Source organism: Lissotriton helveticus, chromosome 5_1 (genome assembly GCF_964261635.1).
Source record: "Lissotriton helveticus chromosome 5_1, aLisHel1.1, whole genome shotgun sequence".
Taxonomy (NCBI): domain Eukaryota; kingdom Metazoa; phylum Chordata; class Amphibia; order Caudata; family Salamandridae; genus Lissotriton; species Lissotriton helveticus.
In genome coordinates, this window is record NC_136065.1 from 1,515,194,382 (window position 1) to 1,515,221,907 (window position 27,526).

General features: G+C 44.0%; 1 protein-coding gene across 2 annotated transcripts in view; it reads right to left on the reverse strand.

Annotated features, from left to right (window-relative positions):
• Positions 1 to 27,526, reverse strand: part of LOC144753676 (membrane cofactor protein-like) — a 419,797-nt gene that overhangs the window by 318,788 nt on the left and 73,483 nt on the right. For both annotated transcript variants that reach the window (XM_078641280.1, XM_078641279.1), the window contains exons 2-3: positions 24,127 to 24,266; positions 305 to 496 (exon numbers count right to left, since the gene is read on the reverse strand). In XM_078641280.1, the coding sequence (XP_078497406.1) occupies positions 305 to 496; positions 24,127 to 24,214 (280 nt within the window). In that variant the 5' untranslated portion in view covers positions 24,215 to 24,266. The remainder of the gene's footprint in view (positions 1 to 304; positions 497 to 24,126; positions 24,267 to 27,526) is intronic.

Sequence of the window (27,526 nt, forward strand, 5' to 3'; positions counted from 1 at the left end):
ATATAACACAATGATCGAGTGTAAGATAATTGAAAAATGGTTGAAAGCTTTGCCCTGGATTGTCAGAAGGTACATATTACAGACCTGTCTCAGCCCATTATTATTTGCTTTTAAGATCCCTCAGCCTGTCAAGAATCTCCTGATGTCTCTATAATCCGGTGGATCAACAGTGAAAGATCCTCACCTCTATCTTGCGGATCATCCAAGATCAACACTCTGACAGATTGGATACTCATAACTGCAACATGCTTTTGCTTCAGCCCCATACTCTACATGAAAAGGCAACTGACAAGGCGACACTTACGCCGACAGAGCTCCTCAGTTTCTGACCACTTTGAATCTGGAAGGCATTGTAGACTGGCTGATTTTCCAGGGATTTTAACATAACCAGGGTGGCAGTGATAGGTGACAGATGAGCCGACAGGAAAGGTAACTGTGCCAACATGCTTCCTGCTCAATTCTGCAAATGGCATTTCTTTGGGGCGACCACAATCACCTAAGAAAAGGAGAGGAAAGCAGTATATCATTGTAAACAGATCACCAAGTAACGCAAACGGTAACCGTTAATGTCCAATTATTGTGGAAAAACTGAACTCAATGATATATATTATTTAAGGAGTTAAGCAGAGTCTTTCACACAGTACATGCTACCTTCTTGGCACTGTATGAAAGACGCCTGTTTGTGATTTCTCAGCAGCATTGACAATGAATAGAAGAGACTTTTTTTCCAAAGGCGGTCAGAAGGAGCTCTGGGAAAAGTAGTGATGGCAGTAGTCGCCGTAACAGTAGTAGTTAGCAGTAGTATTAACAGCTGCCACAAGAGGAGAACTGACCTCTCCATGTCTACCAGAGAGCTTCGACTGATGTTAGGGCACTATCACATCACAATTTCAATGAGAGATAGCAGCATGTGTAAACATACATTTTGAAAAATGTTTTTGTACCCAATGACATCGTGACCTTACATATCGCCCTACAAAGCTAAAAAAAAAACTTGTGTCTCATCCCATTATCAAATTTGCTACATCTGACGAGAGAACAGTAAATTAACCTACTTCTAAAATATATGGGAAGTGAATGTGACTGGATTTTGAAATTGAATAAGTCAACGTTACGTTTTTGTGGGTTGATTGTTAAACAAGGCAGAGATTTTGCTAGTTAATATTTTGGGGTCTATATTTAAACAAAACACATTTTTGCTGTTTATGTTTTCACCCTCGGAACTACATTTTGTTTTTGTGTGCCATTGACACGTTGCTTTCAATGTCTATAGTTTCTGTGGATAAGCTGTGAGGGATGATTAATAGGAGTGAGTAGGTTAATCAAACGTCATCTGAAGCAGCTAAGTAGGCCATCCCCTAATCAGTGAAGAGGCCGCAAATTCTCTCAGTGATGGGATGTGCATGTGGCTTTTGGCTTTTGCAAGAACTGATTTGTAGAGAGAAGTGGGAGATCTTCGGAAGCTGAGACTTGTGTGTACTTAAGTCAGCATTTTGAAGCAGGGGCTGTGACTCTGAATAGTGGCATCTTCTATGTGTGCTGCAGTATGCATCACACATAGAAAGATAAAAAACAAGGAGAAATAAAAGTATTTCTCCTCGTTGTGCCACTCTAACACATACTTTATAATGGTGTTATTTTTTGGTGAAGCCTCAGATTTACAGATCCTTGTAAATCTGGGGCAGCATCTGAAAGCAATGGGTGTTGCAGAGGAATGTCCACAGCAACACCCATTGCGCCCCACTTAGACACAGAAACCTGAATAAAAGGGTATGATATTTACAATGTGGCGGTGAGCCATTCACAGTGGCATAGCGCTTCATTGTAAATATGGAGCAGGGCATTGTGCAATTGAAGCGTAGTAAAAAGTGTAGCTCCGGTGATGCAATGCCCTTGTTAATATGCCCCTCAGTCTGATGCCTCTCGGTTTGCTGCTTACACTTGATTCACCGGTGAAATAATGTAATCTCCCAGAATTTTCCTTTAGTTCTCCTTATCTAGCCCAATATAAGCCAAACTGATTGTTAAAGTTTGTAATAATCCTCATGTACCTTTATTGATGACAGTATCACCTGATTGAATCCAGACTTTATGTGTGTATCTGTCTTTGTTTGTAATCAATGAAGTGTGAAAGAGATGAGGCAATTTACTACACGATCTAAGACAACAGCTAAGTGAAAATATTTTCAGAACAATTCAATGATATCCTATGGGGAAAACAGTTTTGGGGTTAATCAGGTATGTACACAACTTACAGTTCCAGTCTTCGGGACCAAAGGTCAGCAGTGGGCATGGAGCAGATAAGTGCCAACACTGCACCACTAGTGCCACAGGGGCAGCTGGGTGCAGAGGTCAAACTCGGAGTTCGGCCAAATGCATTTCGATGTAGACTGGGGGTCCTTGGAGCAATGCTATTTGCTGGTAAGTGGAACAGGTGCAGGAGCCAAGCTTTGGGTGTTAGGACCAGCACAGGGGTACACAAGGTGACACCAAACATACACCACTAGCGTCACAGTGGCGGCCGGGTGCAGTGTGCAAACACAGCGTCAGGCTCCCAAAGCAATCCTATGGAGTTGCTTCTTTTCGGAAACAGGCTGCAGGCGTCAAATCAGAAGGTCCAGACAGAACACCAGTGACAGCCAATGTAAATTGAGGTGTTCGGGGTCACAGAGGCACCACTTGTCAAGCTTACCAAAGGCGGGGGGGCGGCGACTGTTAAACCGTGCCGGCTGTGAATGCAAGTCGTTGTGGGGGTGAACTTTCAGATTCACTTTGCAGAAACCATTGTAGGGGTCAGGAGAGGTCAACCAATGCTTCATTGAAAGTCCTGGTCAGTGGGAAGACGTCGCTGAGCAGTTGGGCCACTCAGGCTTGGGCCGCGGACATCGAGTGCAGAGTGGGCACAAGTCAGGGATTCGCCTGAATCCGGAGTCTTTATTGTTGCTTTTTTTCTGCACAGGTTCATTGTCCAAGAGAGTTTGGAGTCTTTGTTGAAGGCAGTAGTCCTCCCTGAGGTTACAGAGGTTGCTGGTTGCAAGACAGGTTGCAGGTTCGTCGAAGTGGGAGACATTTGTTGTCTTCATTCTTCTCTTCAGGGTCGCCTTCTTTCTTCATAGGTCATCGCAGATCTAGTTTCTAGGTCTCATAGAGTCGCCTAAATACTAAATTTAGGAGGCATTTTAGGAGAGTAGCCGGTAGGGCCAATGAGCACCTTCCTGGGGGTGACTACACTCACCATTGTGCCACTCTCATGTGGGAGGGGACATAGACCTAGCCCTGATTGGAGGGGCCCCCTCATCTTCAAGAAGGAGGGGACTGAATAGTGTGCTTAACTTTGCCTCCTCCACAAGAGGGGTAGAGTTGGCAAAGGTAGGAACACATCCTAGCATTTCTACGTTTTCCAGACGGCTTTCCCACCCAAAGTGGCGTGTGTAACCCGGGAGCTGCCATCTGCTGCTAGCAGCAGACGCTGGGGGGTCACATTACAAAGGTTGCAGGCCTTGGAAGCTTCCCCTTCGAGCACTGGTGCACGCTGGGGGAGGAGGTTTGACACCTCTGACCAGGATATGCATTGTTTCTGCTCCCAGAGAGCAGAGGCTACTCACCCATGAGTCCAGAAACATGTCTGTGTGTTTCAGGCTGCCGAAAGCCAGTCAGTGCCCACTCTAGGGGCAGTAGGTCTTCAAGGGACACCTCTGAGGTGCCCTCTGAGGACATGTTATAGACTGGCATCAGTGTAGATGTATTGCAAGAAGGTGTTTCGTACCAAACATGCCTGGGTTCAGTGAAGCCATCATGGGGCTGTGGAATTTGAGTTGTGAAGTTCCCAGCCAATTTACTAGGCATAGCTTCCCTGGCACTTACAATATTAGGAAATATACCCAAATACTGAGGGGGGATATCTACCCATGCAGGTATGCCCACACCTGGGATGTAGTGCACCTTGCCTTGGGGCTAATAAGGCCTGCTAGAGGGATGACTTGCCTACATCTTAGGCAGTGCTAGCTGGCATGGCACACAGGCAGTGTGCCATGTTAATTATTCATTTATTCACCTCACAGGGGCATGCCAGCTGCACAGGTAGTGGCATGGTACTAGTGAGGGGGTTCCAGGGGACCGTCTTCAGCCTCCAGGTCCTAGGTACCTAGGGTACCACTTTCCAGGGACTTATAAGGGAGCAGAAGTGGCAATTGTGGACATGTTTTTAGGGAAAGAATACTGGTACAGGGAACCTGGATAGCATGGACCCAGTAGTCTACAGTCAAAGTTGCATCAAAAGACAAGCAAAAAGTCGGGGGAGAGGGGTACTGCAACATAACCCCATTTTTTCACAGTTATTATGAAAATCAACAGATGCTATGCGTGCACTTATCTTCCTGCTTCAGATGGGGTAGGATAAACATATGTAGCAATGTCATACGCACTGTCCTGTACAATGTTTGTGGCTATTTTAAATCATAAGGAGTGCCTTTCTCCTTACCGGAGTAATTTGAATGTGTTTTTAGAGAATTTGTTTATTTATGAGAATGTTAAAAGAATTAAATCTGGTGAGTATTTGAGGGTGATTACTCAAAACAGACATAACAGTAACTTGAGTTTTATAAGAAATTTAAGAAGTGCACTCTATGAAGTCCGAAATACCCAAAAATGCAAAGATTTTCAAAAATCCTCTGTTTTTTCTTAAATAGATGCTTTATTTTCTCTTTTGAGATATGCAGGCACAGCCAACGCGTTTCGTTCCCTATTATTGCCTTGGAAACTCATCAGGGCATTGAAACTGAACATCCAAATCTGATGGTCCAGAGTATAGTTGCACCTTCAATATCAGTGCTCGAGGGACCGTCAAACAACGGAAAAAGAGGTCCAATAGTATTTACAAAAATACCTCTCGAGCACTGATATTGAAGGTGCAACTATACTCTGGACCATCAGATTTGGATGCCCTGATGAGTTCCCAAGGCAATAATAGGGAACGAAACGCGTTGGCTGTGCCTGCATATCTCAAAAGAGAAAATAAAGCATCTATTTAAGAAAAAACAGAGGATTTTTGAAAATCTTTGAATTTTTTGGTATTTCGGACTTCATAGAGTGCACCTCTTAAATTTCTTATAAAACCCTTGTTTATGACGGACATCCCTGGCAGTGGATGATGAGAGTGGTTGCACCGGACTAACTTGAGAAACAATATAAGTTGATGTGCTGAACCTTGGTCTACTGCTTTGTGTTTTTGATTTTGTATAACAGTAACTTGAATAAAGATTATTTATGTTTATTGAGTAACGAGAAGCATGATTTTATTGGGAAATACAATGAAAGAGGAGTGAAAGTAGTGAAAACTTTAGAGGAGCAAAAGATTGCTTTGGAAGAAATTAAAGAGAAAGAAGAATTTAGGCTCCCTGGTTTGCATCCTTGGTTGAAAGTAGTACAGGAAATAAAAAGTTGAGATATGTATGGTAAGGTGAACTCCTAGAGAAAAGGGTAAAGAAGAAGTTGTAGGAAAGAGTGTATGTGGCAAATCTTATGAAGTAAGTGGCCGTCTGTTGTCTGGAGGAGAACCTATTATGAGGAGAATTTATTATGTTTGTGGAAATACTGCTTAGTTTACCCTACCAAGAAATTGCATTGGCTCATGTTATCTGGCTTTAGTTTTTCCTAAAATGTATCATATAGATGAAATAAATGAAGAACATGACATGAAAAGAATGTTTTGCCAATGTGCAACATTCCGTCCATCACCTTGTGTGTTTTGCTGTTCAACCTATGTGGGAAGGGTATGCCCAGACGTGGGTCCTGTGCTCACTGCGCCACTGGAGTCAAGTTATCCTGGCTGAAGACGGCTGATAGCCAGAAACCGGTCCTAGGATGCTTGATTCCTGTCCAGGGAAGACATGGCTTGGCAGTTCGGTCTGGACTGTTCCCATGAGGCACAGGGTCAAGACTGATTTGCATATAGCCATGTCTGAACTGGGGCGGCGTGGTGAGCAAAATAACAATGGATTAAACCCAGATCTGTGACTGGGGGGGTGAATTTTTTGCCAATGTGCAACATTCCGTCAATCACCTTGTGTGTTTTACTGTTCACCCTATGTGGGAAGGGTATGCCCAGACGTGGGTCCCGTGCTCACTGCACCACTGGAGTCAAGCTATCCTAGCTGAAGACGGCTGATAGCCAGAAACCGGTCCTAGGATGCTTGATTCCGGTCCAGGGAAGACATGGCTTGGCAGTTCGGTGTAGACTGTTCCCATGAGGCACAGGTTCAAGACTGATTTGTATATGGCCATGTCTGAACTGGGGTGGTGTGGTGAGCAAAACAACAATGGATTAAACCCAGATCTTTGACTGGGGGTGAATGTTTTGCCAATGTGCAACATTCCGTCCATCACCTTGTGTGTTTTGCTGTTCACCCTATGTGGGAAGGGTATGCCCAGACGTGGGTCCCATGCGCTCTGCGCCACTGGAGTCAAGCTATCCTGGCTGAAGACGACTGATAGCCAGAAACCGGTCCTAGGATGCTTGATTCCGGTCCAGGGAAGACATGGCTTGGCAGTTCGGTCTGGACTGTTCCAATGAGGCACAGGGTCAAGACTGATTTGCATATGGTCATGTCTGAACTGGGGTGGCGTGGTGAGCAAAATAACGATGGATTAAACCCAGATCTGTGACTGAGGGTGAACATTTTGCCAATGTGCAACATTCCGTCCATCACCTTGTGTGTTTTGATGAAAAGAATAAGACAGAGTTTTGGGTAAGTGGTTTTAGATATTTTAGGAGCAATGATTCCTTCAATGTGTGTGGCCATGATTAATGAGAAAATTAGACGATTGTCTACAATAGTAGATAGGCTTGCTATTGATACAGCTGGGTCTTTTAAAATCGGAAATATGGAACGGGTAGCTACTAGAGCAATGATTATGCAGAACCATCTTGTCTTGGATATTATCTTGGCGAAAGAAGGAAGAGTTTGTAAAGTATTTAAGGCAGGAAGGTGTTGAACCTATAAACATGATAATAGTGGAACAATTGAGACTTTTATTACTAACATAACTAATTTGACTCATAAAATTAAGACTTTGGCAGAACCAGGTTTATAGGAAAGTGAAGGATCCTGGGTAAGAGAATTAGGGAATAGCTATAGTAAAGTAGGAGAGTGGTTAGGTAATATTAGTGAACTCTAACACCTAATATTAATGTGATGATTTGTGGAATTACTCTATCGCTTCTACTAAAATTGTTAGGATGCATGATTAATAAATATAATAGTGGAATTGAAAGCTAAAATACATTGAGGAAAAGGTAGATGGATTTGGAACTAAATGATTAAAGGACCAAGTGTATCGACCATTAAAACAACTGGAGGAAAATGTACAATTGCCCAAGAAGATGAAGGTTTCGACGAATTAATAAACTAATGGCTGATTAATAAAGTTATTTTATGTGGTCTTTAGAGATCATAAAAATATAATCAGAGAGGGGGCTGTTAAAGATTATTCAGATGTGCAAATTTTGAGTGACAAACTATTCATGCAAATTAGCAATTTTAATAGTACATGTGAAACAAGATGATTATGCAGTACAGTTGTGTCATATTTTCATTGTGAGACACAGTTTGATTGAGTTGGATCCAGTTTCTGGAGTTCTGTTCGTCTTGTTCCTGCTCATTCCCAATCCTAATCAGCGGCCAGCTGCAAGTCTTCTCTGTTAACAGTTTTCACTCAACATGGCAATGACATCAATAGATTATAGTAATAGAGAATAGAAAGAATATATTCTTAATTAAGCTTTCCATCATGTACCTAAAGTATAATTATGAAAGATTTCCACTGGAAGTTCAGATGTAAGCATGCAAAAGAACATGATTCTCTGGGCTATTGTTTAATAAATGTTTCATATTAGATTGAACATCTCCGGAATGCAATCGCTGAAGAAACAAGTGGAAGATTTCTCTTACCTTAAAAAATGGATTAGTGTTAAGGACCTTTGGAATGTACAGAATTGTTTGTGATTTGCCAAAGCCATCTAACCATGGTCATACTATGATGAATTTGTAGTTATATTAATTAACATGCATAGAATGTATGTAAAAATTACTTGGTTTTCAAAGATCAAGCTTGACCTGTAATTTTCCTCTCAGGACTCTGTCCGAGTATTTTGAGACTTCTTTCTCACTAAGATATTGTCAGTATAATATGTGCATAATATGAGAAGCTTGCTTATAAGCCTGAATTTGTCATCTTTCACAAACGCTGAGACCAAAATGCATAGATAAAGTTCAGCTTACAGCTAGCACGGTCTACAAATTATTCCGTACTACCTGTCGTATTGGTAATGTTGTACATTCATAGTCAGGTTTAAACATCGCCCGTATAGGAGCCATAAATAAGATAGTCTGATCGTCCTTAGGATGAGCTCCGTAAGATTCAAATGGCATGAGAAGGCACTTCAGTGTTGCCCAAGTTAATACATGGCGTAACATCAGCGGCCACAGCAGCAGAATAGATAGTTGGAAACTTTTCAGATTACAAAAATATATCCATGTAATTAAAGCATGAATATCCGAGGTGAAAGATGCTCGTGCCCAGCATGAAGACTCAATGGAACTAACATACAAGGCAGGTAATTCGGCTACCTCTTCGTGTTCGTTAGTATGCCTGTGATCTAGGCTTGTAATCTTCTCCTTCTTGTGCTACCTAGTAAGGCCCAGTTCCAACACATGCGCTACTACAGCTGTTCACTATGGCAATACATAGCTGTTCACCACTCAGCTGTCCTTTCACTGGGTGTTTGTGCTCATACTCTACAGCATCTCAAGGTCATATATGGCTGGTGACCTTCAAAAGTGGCGAGACTAAATAGCTGTGTTGAAATGCAATGTGGAACTATTGAGTCCAACTTTCCCCTGTAGATGGGAGGGGTTCTCCACCATAGAATATTTCGAAACGATATGGCCACATTTCTATAAAAAACATGAAACGCCCTAGATTTTGTGTACAGTACCAAAGAGGCACTCACAAAGTATTCCAATACTAGCATGGTGTGCTTGGTCTTTCACATCGGTTTCTTGCACCACAAGAAAACCTTGAAAACATAGTGGCAACATTGTGCACTCTTTTCAGCACAATTTCCCCAACATTTAGCTTAAAACCTACATCTTTTGTAAGTAGTGAAATGTATTAGGTGTAGGAGAGTAAAATCTGCTTACTATGGTTACCCCTACTTGTTGCTGGTTTTTCACTGCTTTTCGACTTTAGTATGGCTGGGGCCCTGCTAACCAGGACCCCAGCCTAGCTGCATCCTCTCTAAATTGATTGCATGTACTTTAGGTACACTCCAGATTGGTTACTGGGTTACCCTTGGGAGTCCCTAGTATATGGTATCCTAGGTACCAAGGGCATAGGTACCTCAGAGGCCTACCAGGGGCTGAAGCATGTATTATGCCACCCCTGGAAAGCCTTCCAAAATGGCACCACAGGTCTGCTACTGCAGCCTGGGGAAGGTGGTGCATGCACCCCTTACTAAGATATAGGTTACCTATATCTACCTTATATCACTGACACACATAAACCTATAAGTCACTCCTATGGCAGGACTTATCAATCATGAAGGCAGAGTGCTTGGTTTTGTGTGAGAGGGTGCCCATGCATGAGCTGAGCCCGTCTGCAGCATTCGGAATCTATTCTCTGATGCTGTTCTGTGATGCAGCCTCACCATATACTCTTAAGTGCATTATGACCTCGCGGTAAATGCTAACTGTGGAATGGCTGCATGGAAACATGTCGTGTTTGGTGTCAAGCACTTTGGAATCCTACCCTCCACCCCTACCCGTTCTGGTGGCGGGTTAGAATTCCACCCTTCTAGAGGGAGAAGACATGTACACACTTACCTGACCGGTAATAGTTTAAAAGAGCCCCAGCATAACAAAATGGATGCTGCAGCCACAGACACGAGTCTGACCTCCTTCTGCTGGATGAAACTCCAGCAGAGGAAGCCAGGACAATAGGTTTCCAGTCACAGGGAGGTGTAACTACCTCCCAGACAGGCTTTAGTGTATTGGGGCTGGGTGGGTGCATTTATAGAATGATTTTCAGACAGTGCTGGGGGCACACTTGGTGTCCCTGTGCATACCCCAGTTCAAACCAGTTGCAGGGGCGCTCAGCCCCTGCTCTGGCGTGAAACTGGACAAAGGGAAAGGGGTGTAACCTCCCATGGGTGGGACCCTTGAGTAAGTCCAACGCCTAAACTTAGTATAAGTATAGGAACCCAATCCTTAGGACTTCAGATTACACCTGGATGAAACTCCGCAACATATATCCTGAAACTTCGACATTCTACACGACTAGAAGACGGAAGAATCTCCCTTGGAGTCAAGGAGTGACTCCCCTGCTCAAGCAGGCAACAAGAAGCATCTTGCCGGTCTGCATTTCCGAGGCTCCCGCCGGACCCCGAAGTATTTGCGGCTCAGAACATGGACTTCCAGACTTCTCAGAGGCCAACAAGAGATCAAAGCAAAGCTGAGAACCGGTGCCATCAGACGTGGGACCGGAACTCCTGGACACCATGCACATTTGCTAGTGCATTCATTTCCCAAGCCTTTCTGAAGTTGTGCTTTGGGCTACTTGTAGTCCAAGCCCCAGCATCATCTGCATTGAAGATTGTGGGCCTATACTCCACGAGTGTTCAGTGGGCCCGCTTCTAGCATTTCTGCTCGAGGCTCCTTTGCGATCCCTGGTCCGTCGACTGGTGGGTCCCCATGAAGGTAACTCTTCTATTTTCTGGGCTTCTCTGGTTGCTCCAGATGTGCCCTGACTCCCCTCCAAAGGGAAAGTCCATCAGATCTTGCTGGTCTGTACCAAAGCCAAGCTTTGCTTTCTGCATGGGTTGCTGTTGCCAAGGCTTGTTGGGTCCAATCTGGATACCGACACCGTAGCACTTGACATCCTTTATGGGACAGCTCGAATCCAGCTACTGGTTGTCGTTGACACCTCCAGGTCCTCGTGGCTGAAGAGTCAAGCTTCACCTTCTCCATCTGAAAGCCCCCGACATCAGACTCTGTCTCCTCTGCTTTCAGATTCTTCAGATCTTCGATCCACCCTTGGATCCACCCGGACACTTTCGACTTGGTCGCCAGCAGCACCTTGCAGCAGATCGCCTATGAAAATGACGACGTAATCCGACACCAAAAGACACCTATGCACCCGGCTTCCCTGGGTGAGGCAACTCGAGTACAACCAGTGCTCCCGTGGGTATTGACTCTAGAACTGCCTAGTTCTAAAGGGGTTTGCTCCAAGTCGTCTTCTAAGTGTCCTTAATCTGTAATTTTTCAACCGCGGCATTCCCCTATAAAAGTTAATGGTGAATCGCGGCTGTGTTTAAACACTGCACGCGTCCCCCGTGGGTCCCCTGTGTCACTACCTTGGGTGGTTCCGGGTAGCCCCAGCAGTTCTAAAGGCTCTAGGCCTTGTATATATGTCAGTTGTGGTTCTTATACCACTTACTTAGTATTTGGTTTGGTATGCCCCTAAGGCTAACCATATATTGTGCTAATTTACTGTGTGCTAAATAAGTTTACTGAATGTACTTTTGCCTCTAGCCTCATAACGAGACTAAAGGGATGTGTTTAGAATAAATACATATATTTTATATATATATACCTGGTGCGGTTCTCCTTTCATTTGATCATTCATTCATGAGATTATAGACTGGTAAAACAAGCTGCTTTACATTCCTTCATGACTTAGCTGAAGTCTGTTCTCCACAGCTACCACTAGGATAGCTTTCTATATAGGTTGTCTTTAAAATTAGCATCAATAAGGGTCGTTTGGATTGGTGCAAGGTACCCACTAGAATAGTGGACGGCATATGCTAGGCCAACTTCTCACATTAGGTATAATCTTTCAAGTTGTATATGGCATCTTTTTCACTTCCTTTCATTTGACAATACTGCCCCTACCAAGTAGATGCATAGTCATTCTTTACAACAGAGAGTCTACATGGAAGGGGCAGGTTGGGAAAATGAAAGCTTTTATCCAAATCACAGTCTCAGGCTGTAGACAGAGGAGCTAAACCTAAAGTTAGATACACGTTAAAGGCTCACACCTTAGAGCTACATCTCAGGTTACCGAGCTTGTAGATACATGTATCACTTCAGTGACATCAGTCTACAGCTCTGGTACCAGAAAGCAGTAGCGATGATAATATAATAAAATTCTTTGCTAATATAGATAGTAGAATGTTCCCACATGAACATGATATAATTGCCATATGAGCCACTGACCGTTGGCCCCAAGGAAATCGAATCAGCAATACGCGTATCCTACATTAACTTGCGATTTCCTGAAAATAAACAGATTTTGCTATCAAATTAAAGTTTTCATTTTGGTTACATACTCCCCCAATTCAGCTTGCCATTGCCTTTTAAAACATGTACTACCCCAAATCCCAGAGATCGTTTCTCAGTAAATACCCACGTTTGGTTCGTAAATATCAGCCTATGATTCTCATCAAGTATTCTCGTGAACTACTGTACCACTGGAACATATTGCACATAAGATACTCTCCGTATGCCAGGGGTAGCCAGCAGGTATCAGGATGCTCACTATATGCCCGGATGGATGGAGAACAGCAGTGTACTAGAACATGTGGTGAGGAATGGTGGTGTAGAGGCACAGCTGGAGAAAACCGGGATATGGGGCATGTAGCCGTAGCATTATAACACTTTCAGGTGAATGTGCACTTTATAAATAAATAAATATGGGTACCTACCAATTTGCTTGACGTTGTAACCATTATGCCAAGAATGGCTAGAGTGTGTCAGGACATCTGTTCATTATCACACATATAATGCAAAGTATTCACTGGATAACCAGCATTATTCACAATATGCCAAAAATGACAGCAAAATGTCAGAGCCACTGGTAAGTCATAGGGATCACCGCTAATAGGGTTAAGATGACTATTAGTATTCGATGTCATAAAAATGCCAAGGGTGTCCCCATTTGACTAGACTGCCAATATGCAAAAAAAACATCACTTCACATAAAGTGAGATCACTGTGCCAAGGATGTGCAATATAATACCAATGATGCTCAGAACATGCTAGGGGAGCCTTTATAATAGCTGTGACACCATAATGACAATTTGTGACACAATCTTACAAAGAAGACCTTCATGGCAAGGATGGTAGTATAATGTCATGAATGCTCACAATATATCAAGAAAATGCCTGAAACATGCCCTGGTCACTACTATGCCAGGCACAGTTGCCATTAAACTTGGGCAAGTCGGCATCCAATATACCTAGGATGTCCAGGATACTCCAGAAAGAACCATTATTAGACCAGAAATCTGCACCTTGAAGTCAAAGATGACCACAATATATCACAAATGCCTACAATATCCTGTGGTGGCCACCATAATGCCAAGCGGGAAACTATTCCAAGGATAACCACATAATGCATTATGCATTGGCATTTATAATAAACACTCTGTGTAGCTAACTTATAGCAGGGCCAGAAGCAGTGTTTAATGTGAGCCAGCGGTTGCAGGTAGAGCCCACTGGCAGTTATTTTTGGGGACACCCACTTTTTCAATTCGGACTTCGACCCACGGCTAAAGAGGAAAAAAATTCAAAGAGAGAAAAGAAGGAGGAAAAGAAAGACAGAAAAACAAATGGAGAAATAAAGAACCTGAAAGAGTGAGATGCAGCGACAAAGAGTGAATGAGTTGGATTAATGGATGGTGACAATCGATAGCACCAGCTGCTGCTTTCTGAGCAAAACTTTGGCCCCCCTACACTTATTATTTTACAGATCAGGCACTGTATGTGACCCCCCAGAGTTTTGTAATGCACCCCACAAGTTTCTACAAATGTGTAATCACTCATAAATGCACCACAAAAAAGATTTCCACAATTGTTAACAGTAGTGGCAGCTGGTGACATTTGAAAGTGGTGAGCATAAAAGTTTGTGATGAGAGGCCGGTGGTGAGCGAGCACAGCGAGTGAGCCCAACAGCCATGAGGGGATTTGGATGGGGTTCTCCGTCGCGAACATTTTGAGAAAAGAGCAAGCAAATGGCATTTTTAAATGTATTTAAGAAAGCAACAAGGTTAATAAAGTAATTGTTAAATTCTAGTTATGACATCAATAATGCTCAATAATATTACAGCAAATATTCTCTGTGATGCACTCACTCTCATTTCGCATATGTGAGGTCCTGTTTTGATCTAAAAGAAACTTTTTATATGGATGCTGCATGAAACAAACACAGCATTTCTCTGAAAAACGTCTATAATAGCCTTTCACACCAACTACATTCAAAATAAATGAATGGAAAATCATATTTAAAACAGTTTTTTTTAAATGAATTCAAATTCATCAAGGCAAGAATCTCTGCAGAACAGAGCTGGCTGTATGAGGCGACCCATGACATTCTGAGGCTCTGGGCCAGAGGTGAGCCCACTTTGCCGATTAAAACGTCTCTGACCAGGCCTGGTGTTTTTGTTTATGTCCTGATACATGGTTTGCATTTTATTTCTTGCATTTGGAAGCCCCTGTTTTCATCAAACTACTTTATATAGGCTGTAAGCCATTTTCAGGCCATAAACAAACACAGCATGCATCTATTTGTTGCCACTAGTGAGGCACAGGATCGGGAAGCACTGGACAGGTAGAGTTAATGGAATAAACACCCCCAAGAGGCACGTGTATGAGTCTGAGTATGTAATATAATAGGATCCAGGTTACATCAAACATTGAGCTTGCGTGTGACATGTTTCATGACAAGCTGCTAGACTCTGCCTGTGGTCTCATCCTATGCAAAGTCACAGACATTCTCCGGCGCTCTTTGAAAACAGAAACGCATCTTACAGTTACAGGAACAGTATCCTGTGCTGTTATTACACTCAAGGAGCTGAAGTGGAACAGCCACAGAAAGGATTACTGTGCAAGTGAGCTAGAGATTGTTTACAGAGTGTAATACAGTAATAGTATTACCAATAGTGTGTTTCCTTCTCAGGCATTAATGAAAAATCCACACATCATTAGCTGTGCATTAATGGCATCCATTCTGAGTTTATGTTCTTGGAGGTAGCATAAAATCTGTACGGATGGGATTTATCTGTCTGAAGCGAGGCAGTCACCGGGCACCATCCTGCGCGAGACATAGATTGACAAAAGGCTGTTAGACCATAGTACAGACAGCAGAGTTTACCAGTCTGACATGATTTAAGGCAGCTGTTACTGAGAAAGAATCAAAAACGAATAACAAGGGGGCATATTATCAGGCACAGGCGATACAATTATCGCCGCTTTATCGGCAGGAAACTGCCGCTAAAGCGGCGATAATGGCCTTGATAATATGTACTTGTGAATTCCCATAACAGCCCAGGTTCTGGTGTTAACCTGGGCTTCTATGGGAATTCACAAGGGCAGTGGCGGCTGGTGACATTTGAAAGTGGTGAGGCGTAAGAGATGAGTGCGGTGCACTGTGGCGAGGGTAGCCCGAAAATTTTGAAAAAAGAGCGGCCAAATGGTGCATCTTCATAGATATTTGAGAAAGCAAGAATGTTAATAAAGCAATTGGGAAAGTGTAGCAATTACATCAATATAGAGATTTTGTATGATAATATAATGTAGGTTGCTGCTTATCAATATAACCACAGATCTTCATTAAAGACTTTGTGATAAATAACAATGCTGAGTACCTCACATATTTCTTTATTTATAGATATCCTGTAAAACTAATCCTTAAGTTACTTCCCTCGATTAAGAGTTTGTATTAACACGGTTACATGTTACTCTATCCTTTGACACACAATATATAGAAAATATGTGAGCAATTCTAGAAAAAGTTATTAGCCAATGCCAGCATCACTGTTTTAAATGCATTGAATCACCTTTTGTTTTGCCTTGTAATTTTATAATCGACTGCACTTTAAACGCATTTTCACAAGACCACACATTATTGTCACATTTTATAACCAGAGCCCCTTATTAATGCTGCAGAGGAGTGATTAGCATTTTGAGGCAAACAAAGGTGTACTTAGTTAGTGGGACATGACCCCGATGTCATTAAATTATATCCATGATTTATGATCTTCTGTAGCACTGAGCTAAAACTTTGAGTGATAATGAATAGATTATAAACTAGATGAATCAAAATGATAAGGAGCACAGCTGGTGCTCAAAGTTTATTTTAAATTACAGCACGCATCTCTGCCATGGATACAAGGAGGAAACTATTCTCAATGTACTTTGTCAATTATAACAATATGACCACGTACTGAGATTTACATTATGGTGTCTGCAAATACCAAATAATTTAGAGTGAAAAAAACGTTTTCGTAAGAAAACCTTCACCAATAGGTGTGATTTGTGACAGCATCCAACTACCAACTCACCCAAAAGAATATCAAAACTTAGAACCATGACTCACATTTCGTAATGATGTACACTCTGTCCGGTGCCCGCTTTAGATGAATTCCAAACAACCTACATGCATGGAATCGGTGTTTAAAAATAAAACCGCACCAATGCGAAATATGTGTGTGCGCATCAACAGCAATTGTATTCCATAAATACCTGGCTCTTTGGCGAAACACTCAGTGTGAAGTTCTTCAATGATCTGCTCTTCAATAATAACGTACTCGATAAACTGCAAAGCATGGTAATGTCAGTAAATAACCAGCCGGCTGACTAATTGTTTTACAAATTATGGGGCACATTACGATGGAGGATTTTCCGCATCCTCCGGGCCGGCGGAAGCCACTGCCGGCCCGGAGGATGCGGAAAATCCTCTGCGGACCCACCAAAGACCCACCGCCACATTAGGATGGCTGGTGGGTCCTGGTTTCTGTCCGCCGCTTTTCCGCCGCGGTTGGCTTACAACCGTGGAGGAAAAGGCCTAATATGGTGGCGGTGTCTCTCAGACACCGCCAGACATATTAGGATGGCTGTGCAAACATGCTTTTCCGCGGCGGATTCTCCGCCGAGGAAAAGCATGTGGATCTTCACCTCGGGGGCCCGTAGCGGGCCCCCTGGGTGAAGGGGGGTTGGGGGGTGCACATGGGGGGTACCTATGGTACCCCCCTGCCTTTGCGTGTACGAAGCGGCAGGCACCGCGCGGTGCCTGCCGCTTTGTGCATGCAAATGCACTGCTTTCATTTTTTACATTGTGGCGGGTGCTGCTTCAAGCAGCACCCGCCGCAATGTAAAAAATACAGGATGTGACCGCCAGGGTGGCGGTCACATCCTAATTGCCGTGGAGGGACCGCCGCTGCCCATGCGGACGGTCCCTCTTATGCAGGGCCCTACGTCTGCTCCGTGCTGACAGCCTGCCTTCCCAGTCCGAGACTGCCCGCGTGCTGACTGTAAGGGTGGGATTGGGAAGAGATGAGCTAGGCCCTTGTTCAGGTCAGGTCAGGAATGCAGGCACGCTTGGATCTGTGATCTGCCGAGAGCAGTATAAACAGTGGGTTTGCGCCATGGTCGTCTAGCTGTCGCTGGAGCCCTAAGCCAGGCCTTTCCTATTCTCCCGTTTGGTACGTGCCGCGCTCCCGGTCTATTTATTGAGAAAGGATGCCTGCTGCTGCACAAAATCCGGACTGCTTCTGGACGGCTGCCTCGGCTTCCCGCACACCACCCTGTTAAAGTATGCGCTGCGAGGAAGCACGCAAGGAATTTGTGGCAGTCCTGTGAATATTTAAATATCTTCGGGAGTCGGACCGATTCTTAAAAATATCATAAAGTGCATCAGTATTCACTTTAGGATGCAGGAAGGTGTCCTCTGTAGTCTGTAGCGTTTAAATAAGGATATTCGTGATGTGGATGAAGTAGCTCTTCCCTAATGTCCACCCTGAAAGAAGCTATCTCGCCAATCCTGGCGCTGCATTAGCAGTGCCACTACGCCAGGATTGGCTAAGAGCAGGGTACTGCCTGCCCATAATCAGTACCGGGGGCCCGGGTCCCTCGCACTCTGATTCGCAATAGGGGGGGGGAGGAGGGAAGAAACTGTACCGTGGGCATGCGCAGGCCAGTACTAAAAATCCATAGCCCAAAAACGTACATGCGCACACTGCAGCTAACGCTGTTTGTGCTGCGCTGTCAATCACTGCCGCAGCCCCGCCCCCACACCTTGCGCAATGTCGGGCTTGTCCCGATTCCGAAGCTCTCTGAGTTGCCGGCTTGCCGCAAACAGTGCGCTCAGATTAGATAGACATTTAGACTCGAGATTTTTATTATTGATAAATCATTCCTGCCTGAATGTTAGCGTGGCGGTCGTCCATGGCTAGTGGGGCAACGCCCCAACACCCCCAATGGACGCACCGCCACTGCACAAGGGCATATTATCAAGCCCATTATCGCCGCTTTAGCTGCAGTTTCCTGCCGATAAAGCGGCGATAATTTTATCGCCTGTTCTTGATAATATGCCCCAATGTTTTCAGGTGTTTTGCACTTTTATATAGATTGAACGTGGCCCAAAGGTATCAGAGCACTTTATATGAGAGCAGTTATGTTACACAAGGATATATTCATGTTTCTTTTTTTTACTAGGCACGGGTAGATTACGTGATTTGCCCAGAATTGTTTCTGCGGGAGGAATGGGTACACACTGTTTAGATCAGCCAGACTGCTGGTGGGGTAGGGGTTGAAAAGACACACAGGGGCCTGGGGACTCGGGAGGGAGGGGGCCAGCTGAACATAATTAATACTACAAGAGGAGAGAATAAGGCCATCAGGGACAGGGTCGGATAGGTAACGCGGGCACTCGAAAAATAGCCGAAAGGCCCGTAACCGAATTCCAGCTGTGGGCTGCTTTTTTGGGCAAACTGGGGGCTGTCTGTGCTGTTAGGATGCTACCACCAGCCCAGTGGGTGCCTGAGTGGCCTTTCTAGAGGCTGATGGGCGGAGCCATCACTCCCTTTCTCTTGCTAGGCCGGCCCCATACTGTATGCTGATTGAGCGGGGCAGAGGGCCTGAGCAGAAGTGATGTCACTTGCATTCATGTGTGACTCAGTAGTGTGAACTAATCTGCATTTTCTTTATCTAAGTGAAGTTAATAAAACGTGCCACCCACCCCCTTTCTTTTCATAAAACTTCGCTGAAGCAGTGTTTTACGGAAAGGCAATACGCAAATGTGGGGCAATTTTTTTTGGTGTGCCCAGGCCGATTTTTTATCCCGATCCAACCCTGTCCAGGGTCGGATTGGTAACGCGGGCACTCGGGAAATGGCCAAAAGGCCGGTAACCGAATTCCAGCTGTGGGCTGCTTTTTGGGCAGCATGGGGGCTGTCTGTGCTGTTAGGATGCTACCACCGGCCCAGTGTGTGCCTGAGTGGCCTTTCTAGAGGCAGATGGGTGGAGGTATCACTCCCTTTCTCTTGCTGGGACGTCCCAATACTGTATGCTGATTGAGCGGGGGCAGAGGGCCTAAGCAGAAGTGATCTCACTTGCATTCATGTGTGGCTCAGTAGTGTGAACTAGTCTGTGCATTTTCTTTATCTAAGTGAAGTTAATAAAACGTGCCCCCCACCCCCTTTCTTTTCATAAAACTTCTCTGAAGCAGTGTTTTACGGACAGGCAATACGCAAATGTGGCCCACTTTTTTTTGTGTGCCCGGGCCGATTTTTGATCCCAATCCAACCCTGTCAGGGACTTTGTGACAGGGAGAGGTCTCACATCAAGCTATGTGGCTCAGGGCAAGGGGTCAGTTGGGTTTACGCCTTTCTCTGTATCTGATCAATTCTAAAGTGTAACATGATTATCATGATCATCATGTACTTGGCAGAAAAATAATGGGAAAATAGAATCTATATTATAATGATGGAATTTGCAGACTTTCACAGCCTGCAATGTGTGAAGCAAAGCAGGACTTTGCCGGAGCCTGCGCGTTGCATCAATGAAAAACTTATAGGCCGGTGCTCAAAAGCATCAATCCAGCAGCAATGCAAATAAACTATGAGTGGATGTGATAACTAACTTCAAATTTAAGGCAGGCACTCCTGCTGCTGCCAGCCTGCTACAGTCAGTCACGCGCCACTGACTACCAATAGGATATCACCAGGTCGGCCTACTCTCTCACAGAGGCAGGGCCCAGGGGGGTACATTATGCATACACTGTTTTGATCTGAAATGCTCTGCGGGGGCGAAATGACATGGCGCCAGTGGGTGGGCCTATGGACTTGGGAGGGGCAGGCATAGACATAATCAGACTGCAGTAGTACTTTACTACTGGTACATCCAGGGTAAATACAGACTGCTGAGCAGCCCTTCCCGCATGCGCTGATGTCCGAACATGCTGCAAAATGAAACTTAGAACAAAGGGCTTTGGTGCAGGGACAATAGTAGATACTTATAGGGGTGCTTACACATATGTTAATGAACCCGGCCTCCCTCTCACATGTGTGATAACATTTGTTTTTACTTTTCCGCCGATCCTACACTGGCTTTTGCTTCTCACATCTCGCCCAGACCTGTACCGTTGATCATCACATGTAGGGTGAGCGCATGACCAGACACTGCTTTGATCCTGGACTTTATGTGCGCTACACGAGAGTGGAAGTCCACAATTGCAGGCCTCTGGTCTGTCTCAGAGCGCTAGTACCTGCATACCAAACAAACATTTTTTTCATGCCGGCAGCCCTGTTCAGGGCTGGACCATGAGCAAAAACGTGTCCCAGAGCAGAGCCAGGACAATCTCTAAGGTCGGAAACATAACAGTTCCTGACTTGCCGATAAATAGGGCAATCGTGGGAATGCAGACAGACAAGATGGCTTAGCACCTACTGGTCGGGGGTCGCGCAAGTGGTTTCATGGGGGGGGGATTCAATTTAAATTAAAAAAAAATAATAAACTTACCTTCTTGGGTCCCGCGCCATCTCAGCTCCTGGCTGGATCCTGTGGAACAGGAAGCAGGCAGCCTCCCTCCCCTTCCCTAAGCCAATCACAATGCTGCAATAGCAGGGTTGTGATTGGTGGGGACAGCGCCCAGCTGGGTGCCTAATGGGATGCCATTGTCTCCAAGTATTTACAACAAGGGGTGGTGATGGACAGAGTCTCTGAATTAAGCAGAGTACTCTCACCCAGTCAAGAGATCAGGGCTAGATCCAACACCGTTTTTTAGCTCATTGCACCATCCCAGTTTCAGAACCTGGCTGTATGCAAATTAGTCTGTCCCTGGCCCAGTGCATCATGGGAACAGGGCAGACCATACTACAAAAGCCAATTCTTACACTGGGATGGTGCAATGAGCTAAAAAACGGTGTTGGATCTAACCCTGATCTTTTGACTGGGTGAGAGTATTCTGCTTAATTCAGAGACCCCTCACCACCCCTTGTTGTAAATATTTTTGTCCACCCTAAGCGTGGAAGGGTATACTCAGACATGAGTCCCTTGCTCATTGCACCATCAGGAACAGCAAGGTTCTGAAACTGGGATGGTGCAATGAGCTAAAAAACGGTGTTGGATCTAACCCTGATCTTTTGACTGGGTGAGAGTATTCTGCTTAATTCAGAGACTCTGTCCCTCACCACCCCTTGTTGTAAATATTTTTGTCCACCCTAAGCGTGGAAGGGTATACTCAGACATGAGTCCCTTGCTCATTGCACCATCAGGATTCAAGCAAGCCGGGCCGAAGACGGCTGTAATGCCAGAAACCGGTCCCCGGAAGCTTGTTTCCTTCCCAGTGTAAGAATTGGCTTTTGTAGTTTGGTTTGCCCTGTTCCCATCATGCACTGGGACAGGAACAGACTAATTTGCATACAGCCAGGTTCTGAAACTGGGATGGTGCAATGAGCTAAAAAACGGTGTTGGATCTAACCCTGATCTTTTGACTGGGTGAGAGTATTCTGCTTAATTCAGAGACTCTGTCCCTCACCACCCCTTGTTGTAAATATTTTTGTCCACCCTAAGCGTGGAAGGGTATACTCAGACATGGGTCCCTTGCTCATTGCACCATCAGGATTCAAGCAAGCCGGGCCGAAGATGGCTGTAATGCCAGAAACCGGTCCCCGGAAGCTTGTTTCCTTCCCAGTGTAAGAATTGGCTTTTGTAGTTTGGTTTGCCCTGTTCCCATCATGCACTGGGACAGGAACAGACTAATTTGCATACAGCCAGGTTCTGAAACTGGGATGGTGCAATGAGCTAAAAAACGGTGTTGGATCTAACCCTGATCTTTTGACTGGGTGAGAGTATTCTGCTTAATTCAGAGACTCTGTCCCTCACCACCCCTTGTTGTAAATATTTTTGTCCACCCTAAGCGTGGAAGGGTATACTCAGACATGAGTCCCTTGCTCATTGCACCATCAGGATTCAAGCAAGCCGGGCCGAAGACGGCTGTAATGCCAGAAACCGGTCCCCGGAAGCTTGTTTCCTTCCCAGTGTAAGAATTGGCTTTTGTAGTTTGGTTTGCCCTGTTCCCATCATGCACTGGGACAGGAACAGACTAATTTGCATACAGCCAGGTTCTGAAACTGGGATGGTGCAATGAGCTAAAAAACGGTGTTGGATCTAACCCTGATCTTTTGACTGGGTGAGAGTATTCTGCTTAATTCAGAGACTCTGTCCCTCACCACCCCTTGTTGTAAATATTTTTGTCCACCCTAAGCGTGGAAGGGTATACTCAGACATGAGTCCCTTGCTCATTGCACCATCAGGATTCAAGCAAGCCGGGCCGAAGACGGCTGTAATGCCAGAAACCGGTCCCCGGAAGCTTGTTTCCTTCCCAGTGTAAGAATTGGCTTTTGTAGTTTGGTTTGCCCTGTTCCCATCATGCACTGGGACAGGAACAGACTAATTTGCATACAGCCAGGTTCTGAAACTGGGATGGTGCAATGAGCTAAAAAACGGTGTTGGATCTAACCCTGATCTTTTGACTGGGTGAGAGTATTCTGCTTAATTCAGAGACTCTGTCCCTCACCACCCCTTGTTGTAAATATTTTTGTCCACCCTAAGCGTGGAAGGGTATACTCAGACATGAGTCCCTTGCTCATTGCACCATCAGGATTCAAGCAAGCCGGGCCGAAGACGGCTGTAATGCCAGAAACCGGTCCCCGGAAGCTTGTTTCCTTCCCAGTGTAAGAATTGGCTTTTGTAGTTTGGTTTGCCCTGTTCCCATCATGCACTGGGACAGGAACAGACTAATTTGCATACAGCCAGGTTCTGAAACTGGGATGGTGCAATGAGCTAAAAAACGGTGTTGGATCTAACCCTGATCTTTTGACTGGGTGAGAGTATTCTGCTTAATTCAGAGACTCTGTCCCTCACCACCCCTTGTTGTAAATATTATTGTCTCCAAGTAGGCTGCATGCAGCCTACATGGAGAAAAGGAAGAATGCGCATGACTCGTTTGGACGGCCCCAGAGGGCCGACCAGAGAATCAGGGCCCACAGCATTAGGCTAGCCATTCCTCCCTTGCTCTCAAGTAGACCGACCCACCCACCAGCCCCCAACCAAACCCTTCTGCTTTCTTGCAGTGTGAGAAGCAGAAACATAAAATGGTTGTTTTACCATTTTAGTTTCTGCTTCTCACACTGCGAGAACCGCCTTTGGTGCATACATGTGCACCATGAAAAACAGATGGACATGCACGCTTCATTGTACACACACACATGCCTGCATAGTGACACATGATCGCACACTATTGAACCAACTCCCACAGACTAACTTATACTTCAGTTCCTTCGCTAATTTTCTCTCCTCCCATTCTCATATTTGAAAACACAGTCTGCATATAAACCTGCCCAATAGTCCCCTTTTTTAGCTGAGAATGTCAAATCTAAACACATACGCATATAACGATTTCTTGCCCCCACTGTTAACAATATTGCATTAGATATTTGAGCATGGTACCTCATATCTCTAAACATATATGTATTGTAGTCTGAAAATTAAGTCTGGCTCCTACTCTCCCAGGACGTCCACAACACCACCGAAGATTGTTGAGTCTGTTCTTCAAAGGTGGGAGTTTTAGCCTGGAGAAGAGACATATTCACTGCTGTGACAAAATCAGTAAAATGGCAAATGTCTGCAGAGGAAGGTGTCTCATTGTTTCTAAAGATAGTGTTTTAACTACTTACATTTATTTATTCATAACCCATGTTCTTCTATGAATCATGCAAATGAAATCCACTTACCTTGAACAAAGACAACAAGAGTTAACACCAGCGTCACTCGGATCGTGATTTTGCCTTTGAAAGTTTCCATTATGGACCACTTTGTCATGATTTAATTTTAGGGCACGCTTAGCAAGACGGGCTCTTCTTAACTTGCGATTCTGGAAAAAATGCCAAAATATAAAAACATTAGGCACATATCACACATGTGCAACACTGTGGTTATAATTTCAGAGCTGTGGTACCCCCTGGAGCAGGATGTAATAACAAAATAGAAGGTTGGAGTAAGAATGCTCATTAAGTAGGGACACCAAATTGGGCAAAGTGTGCCTTACTAAAAAATGATGGTCCCTATATGTAAATGATACACAAAGAACAATGACCATACACTTAATAAGTAGTATGTCTTCTGTCCGTCCGGACAGGATTTTTATTTTTCATTAATTGCAAGTAAAAGTGTTTCTTAGAAAAGATGTCAAGCGGGCACAGCTGTGACCCTCAACATACAAGACACAACAACAAAGAAGCAGTGTAAACAAGGCAAAAGAATCCGTCTGCGCACTTGTACCTCAGTAAAGCAGACTTAAAGTGTACAAAAAAACCATTGCATTATTAAGTTTTACATAAATACTTTGCATATGGGGTTAAAAGTCGACGACGTTTCGATGCCTATTAGGATAGAGGCATCATCATCAGGACAAGAGTTGGCATTATTGTTGTCTTGGACACGAGTAGTAATTTTAAGCCTTTTTGTTACATTTACTTTATATACATATTTACATTGGAAGGAAAAAAAGGGGGGGAAAACAGAAATATATATCATGAGTAACAGGCATGTGTAAAAGATCCTTTTGTTGCAACCTGTGGGGTGATTGCTGGTGATGCATGCAGTCTTCGGTCCGTGATGGGTGAAAGGAGTTTAAAACATTTGTGAATCCAAATGTCGGCGCAGTGATTGTGGAAAGAATAAAGTACGGTTTCATGCAATGCTCTCATCGGAACATAGAGTTGTATGAGCATATTTAAAGCGGCTGAATTCGGTCTAATCAGGATTTGAAGTTTCGGCGCCGTGACAGTGAAAATATAACGGCAGCTACATGCATGGCAGTGAGTTGAGGACCGAAAAATGAAAACCAGAGTGTGCGGTCTGGTTGAGTTGTGCACGGTTGTGCACGTTTTTTTTTTCCTTCCAATGTAAATATGTATATAAAGTAAATGTAACAAAAAGGCTTAAAATTACTACTCGTGTCCAAGACAACAATAATGCCAACTCTTGTCCTGATGATGATGCCTCTATCCTAATAGGCATCGAAACGTCGTCGACTTTTAACCCCATATGCAAAGTATTTATGTAAAACTTAATAATGCAATGGTGTGTTTTTTTGTACACTTTAAGTCTGCTTTACTGAGGTACAAGTGCGCAGACGGATTCTTTTGCCTTGCTTACACTGCTTCTTTGTTGTTGTGTCTTGTATGTTGAGGGTTACGGGTGTGCCCGCTTGACATCTTTTCTAAGAAACACTTTTACTTGCAATTAAATAAAAATCCTGTCCGGACGGACAGAAGACATACTACTTATTAAGTGTATGGTCATTGTTCTTTGTGTATCATTTACATATAGGGACCACTGTTTTTTGTAATATGTAATGCCCAAGGTCCCTATGCTATACCTTAAGGGTTCCCTTGTTCTGTTGAAACGTTACTAGAAATGAATCACTCACTGTCTACCACACTCAGTTGTAGGACAAGAGACATGCATTTAACGCACCCTCTACTATGCACTCTTGTAGGGACTAAGCACCTAAATGCCACACTCCCCGCTACTGCCCACTTTGCACAACCAGAAACCTTACACACAATTAACCCCTATAGGGCTCTCGCACAGGACCGGGAAACATTGCTAGAGGGCTGCAAGAGACGTTTAAGGGGAAAGTTTAACACAAAATATAAAAAGTATCTAAGAAAAAAGGAGCTAAAATTTGGAAGGGAAATTTGTTAAAACAAAAGAATGTGTGTTTTATATGCGACTATCCCTTGCATGTGGGGTGCAGACATCTATGTCCAGCTAGGAATGCGCCAAGTAAAAGTTGTGGTAAAAAAAGGAAAAACGCTAATATGTGGCAAGGCACTAGAATGTAAGTTATTACTGTAAAATGGATCAGGAGAAGAAGGTGATGAATCTAAAGAAGGGAGTGTTAAAGAATTGCTTTAGTATTTAGGGGAGGTTTCAGAAAAATGTGTTGATTCATACATGAACATAACAGTGGATGAGAACATTTTAATTCTATCAGAAGTTTCAGGTGCTTGCGTTAACATGATAAAAGATCTATTCAAAGAGTGTTGGGACAACAAACAATTGGAACCTCCTTGCAGGTCGCCAGTGCCATACAAATGGTGGAAACTGAGTTTTGGAGGGTTTTCAAATGTGTGCTGTGTTCCAATGACACATCATTTGTAAGAAAGTGTATATTGCAAAGAAATGGTTGAACTTTCTAGTATGGTATCTTCAGGGTTTGTTTGGCATGACTTTAAAGCCTGGCACAAAGGAGAAAGTTATGTTGGTTAGTGAGCAAGATGATGAAACAATGTAAAATGATCAAGGAGTTCAGGAAATTCTTTGAAACCAAGCTAAAAGGGATTTGTGTATTTAAGCACAGGACCTGAATCACCTATGGGGCAGTAACTGTCAAACATAAAATGCAAAATGTCCATTTAAGTGTAAGAGAAGATCTGGTGGATGAGCCAAAGATGATTGATGATGGGGGTAATTGAGCAGAGTGTGTCATCTTTGTGGTTGCCTCCGTTAGTCATTGCACAAAAGAAAAACAAGAAGATGAGGGTGTTTGTTGATTTGAGAAGTCTAAACAAGTAAATCTGGGTAGGCTCTCACACATTGCTGTCCATTGCTGACATTCTGAAGATAATCAGAGTTGGCAGGTGCTTTAGCAAAATCGATATAGCATGAGTCTGGTATTGTAGGAAGTCTTTGGTACAATAAACGTATCCTGTTATATTCAACAGCATTGGTTTCTTTTCACCTCTCTACAATGGCAACAGAGATGGGAAAATAAAGCATTACAGTCAAAGAAAGCAAGAAGCATGTATTGTGTTATATCCCCCCTGCATTGCCTGGGACAGCTGCTCATAGAATATCTCAGCCTATTCAAAGGACAACATTCCACTTGGAGTCCAGGTTGCCAGATGAGTACAACCTTTCAGAATACTTCCAAAGAAGATACTACACTTAAAACAGAATCCCATTGGTAGAAGTGTCTATTGAAGGAACTCCCATCACCATCGCATTCTCTCAATCTAAAAATTCTCGATTCCTCTGTCACACCACCTTCCTTCCCTCCCACTCTCTATTACACTAGCCTTCTTTCTATCACCTCTCACTCTATCTCGTTTTCAATCCCACCTA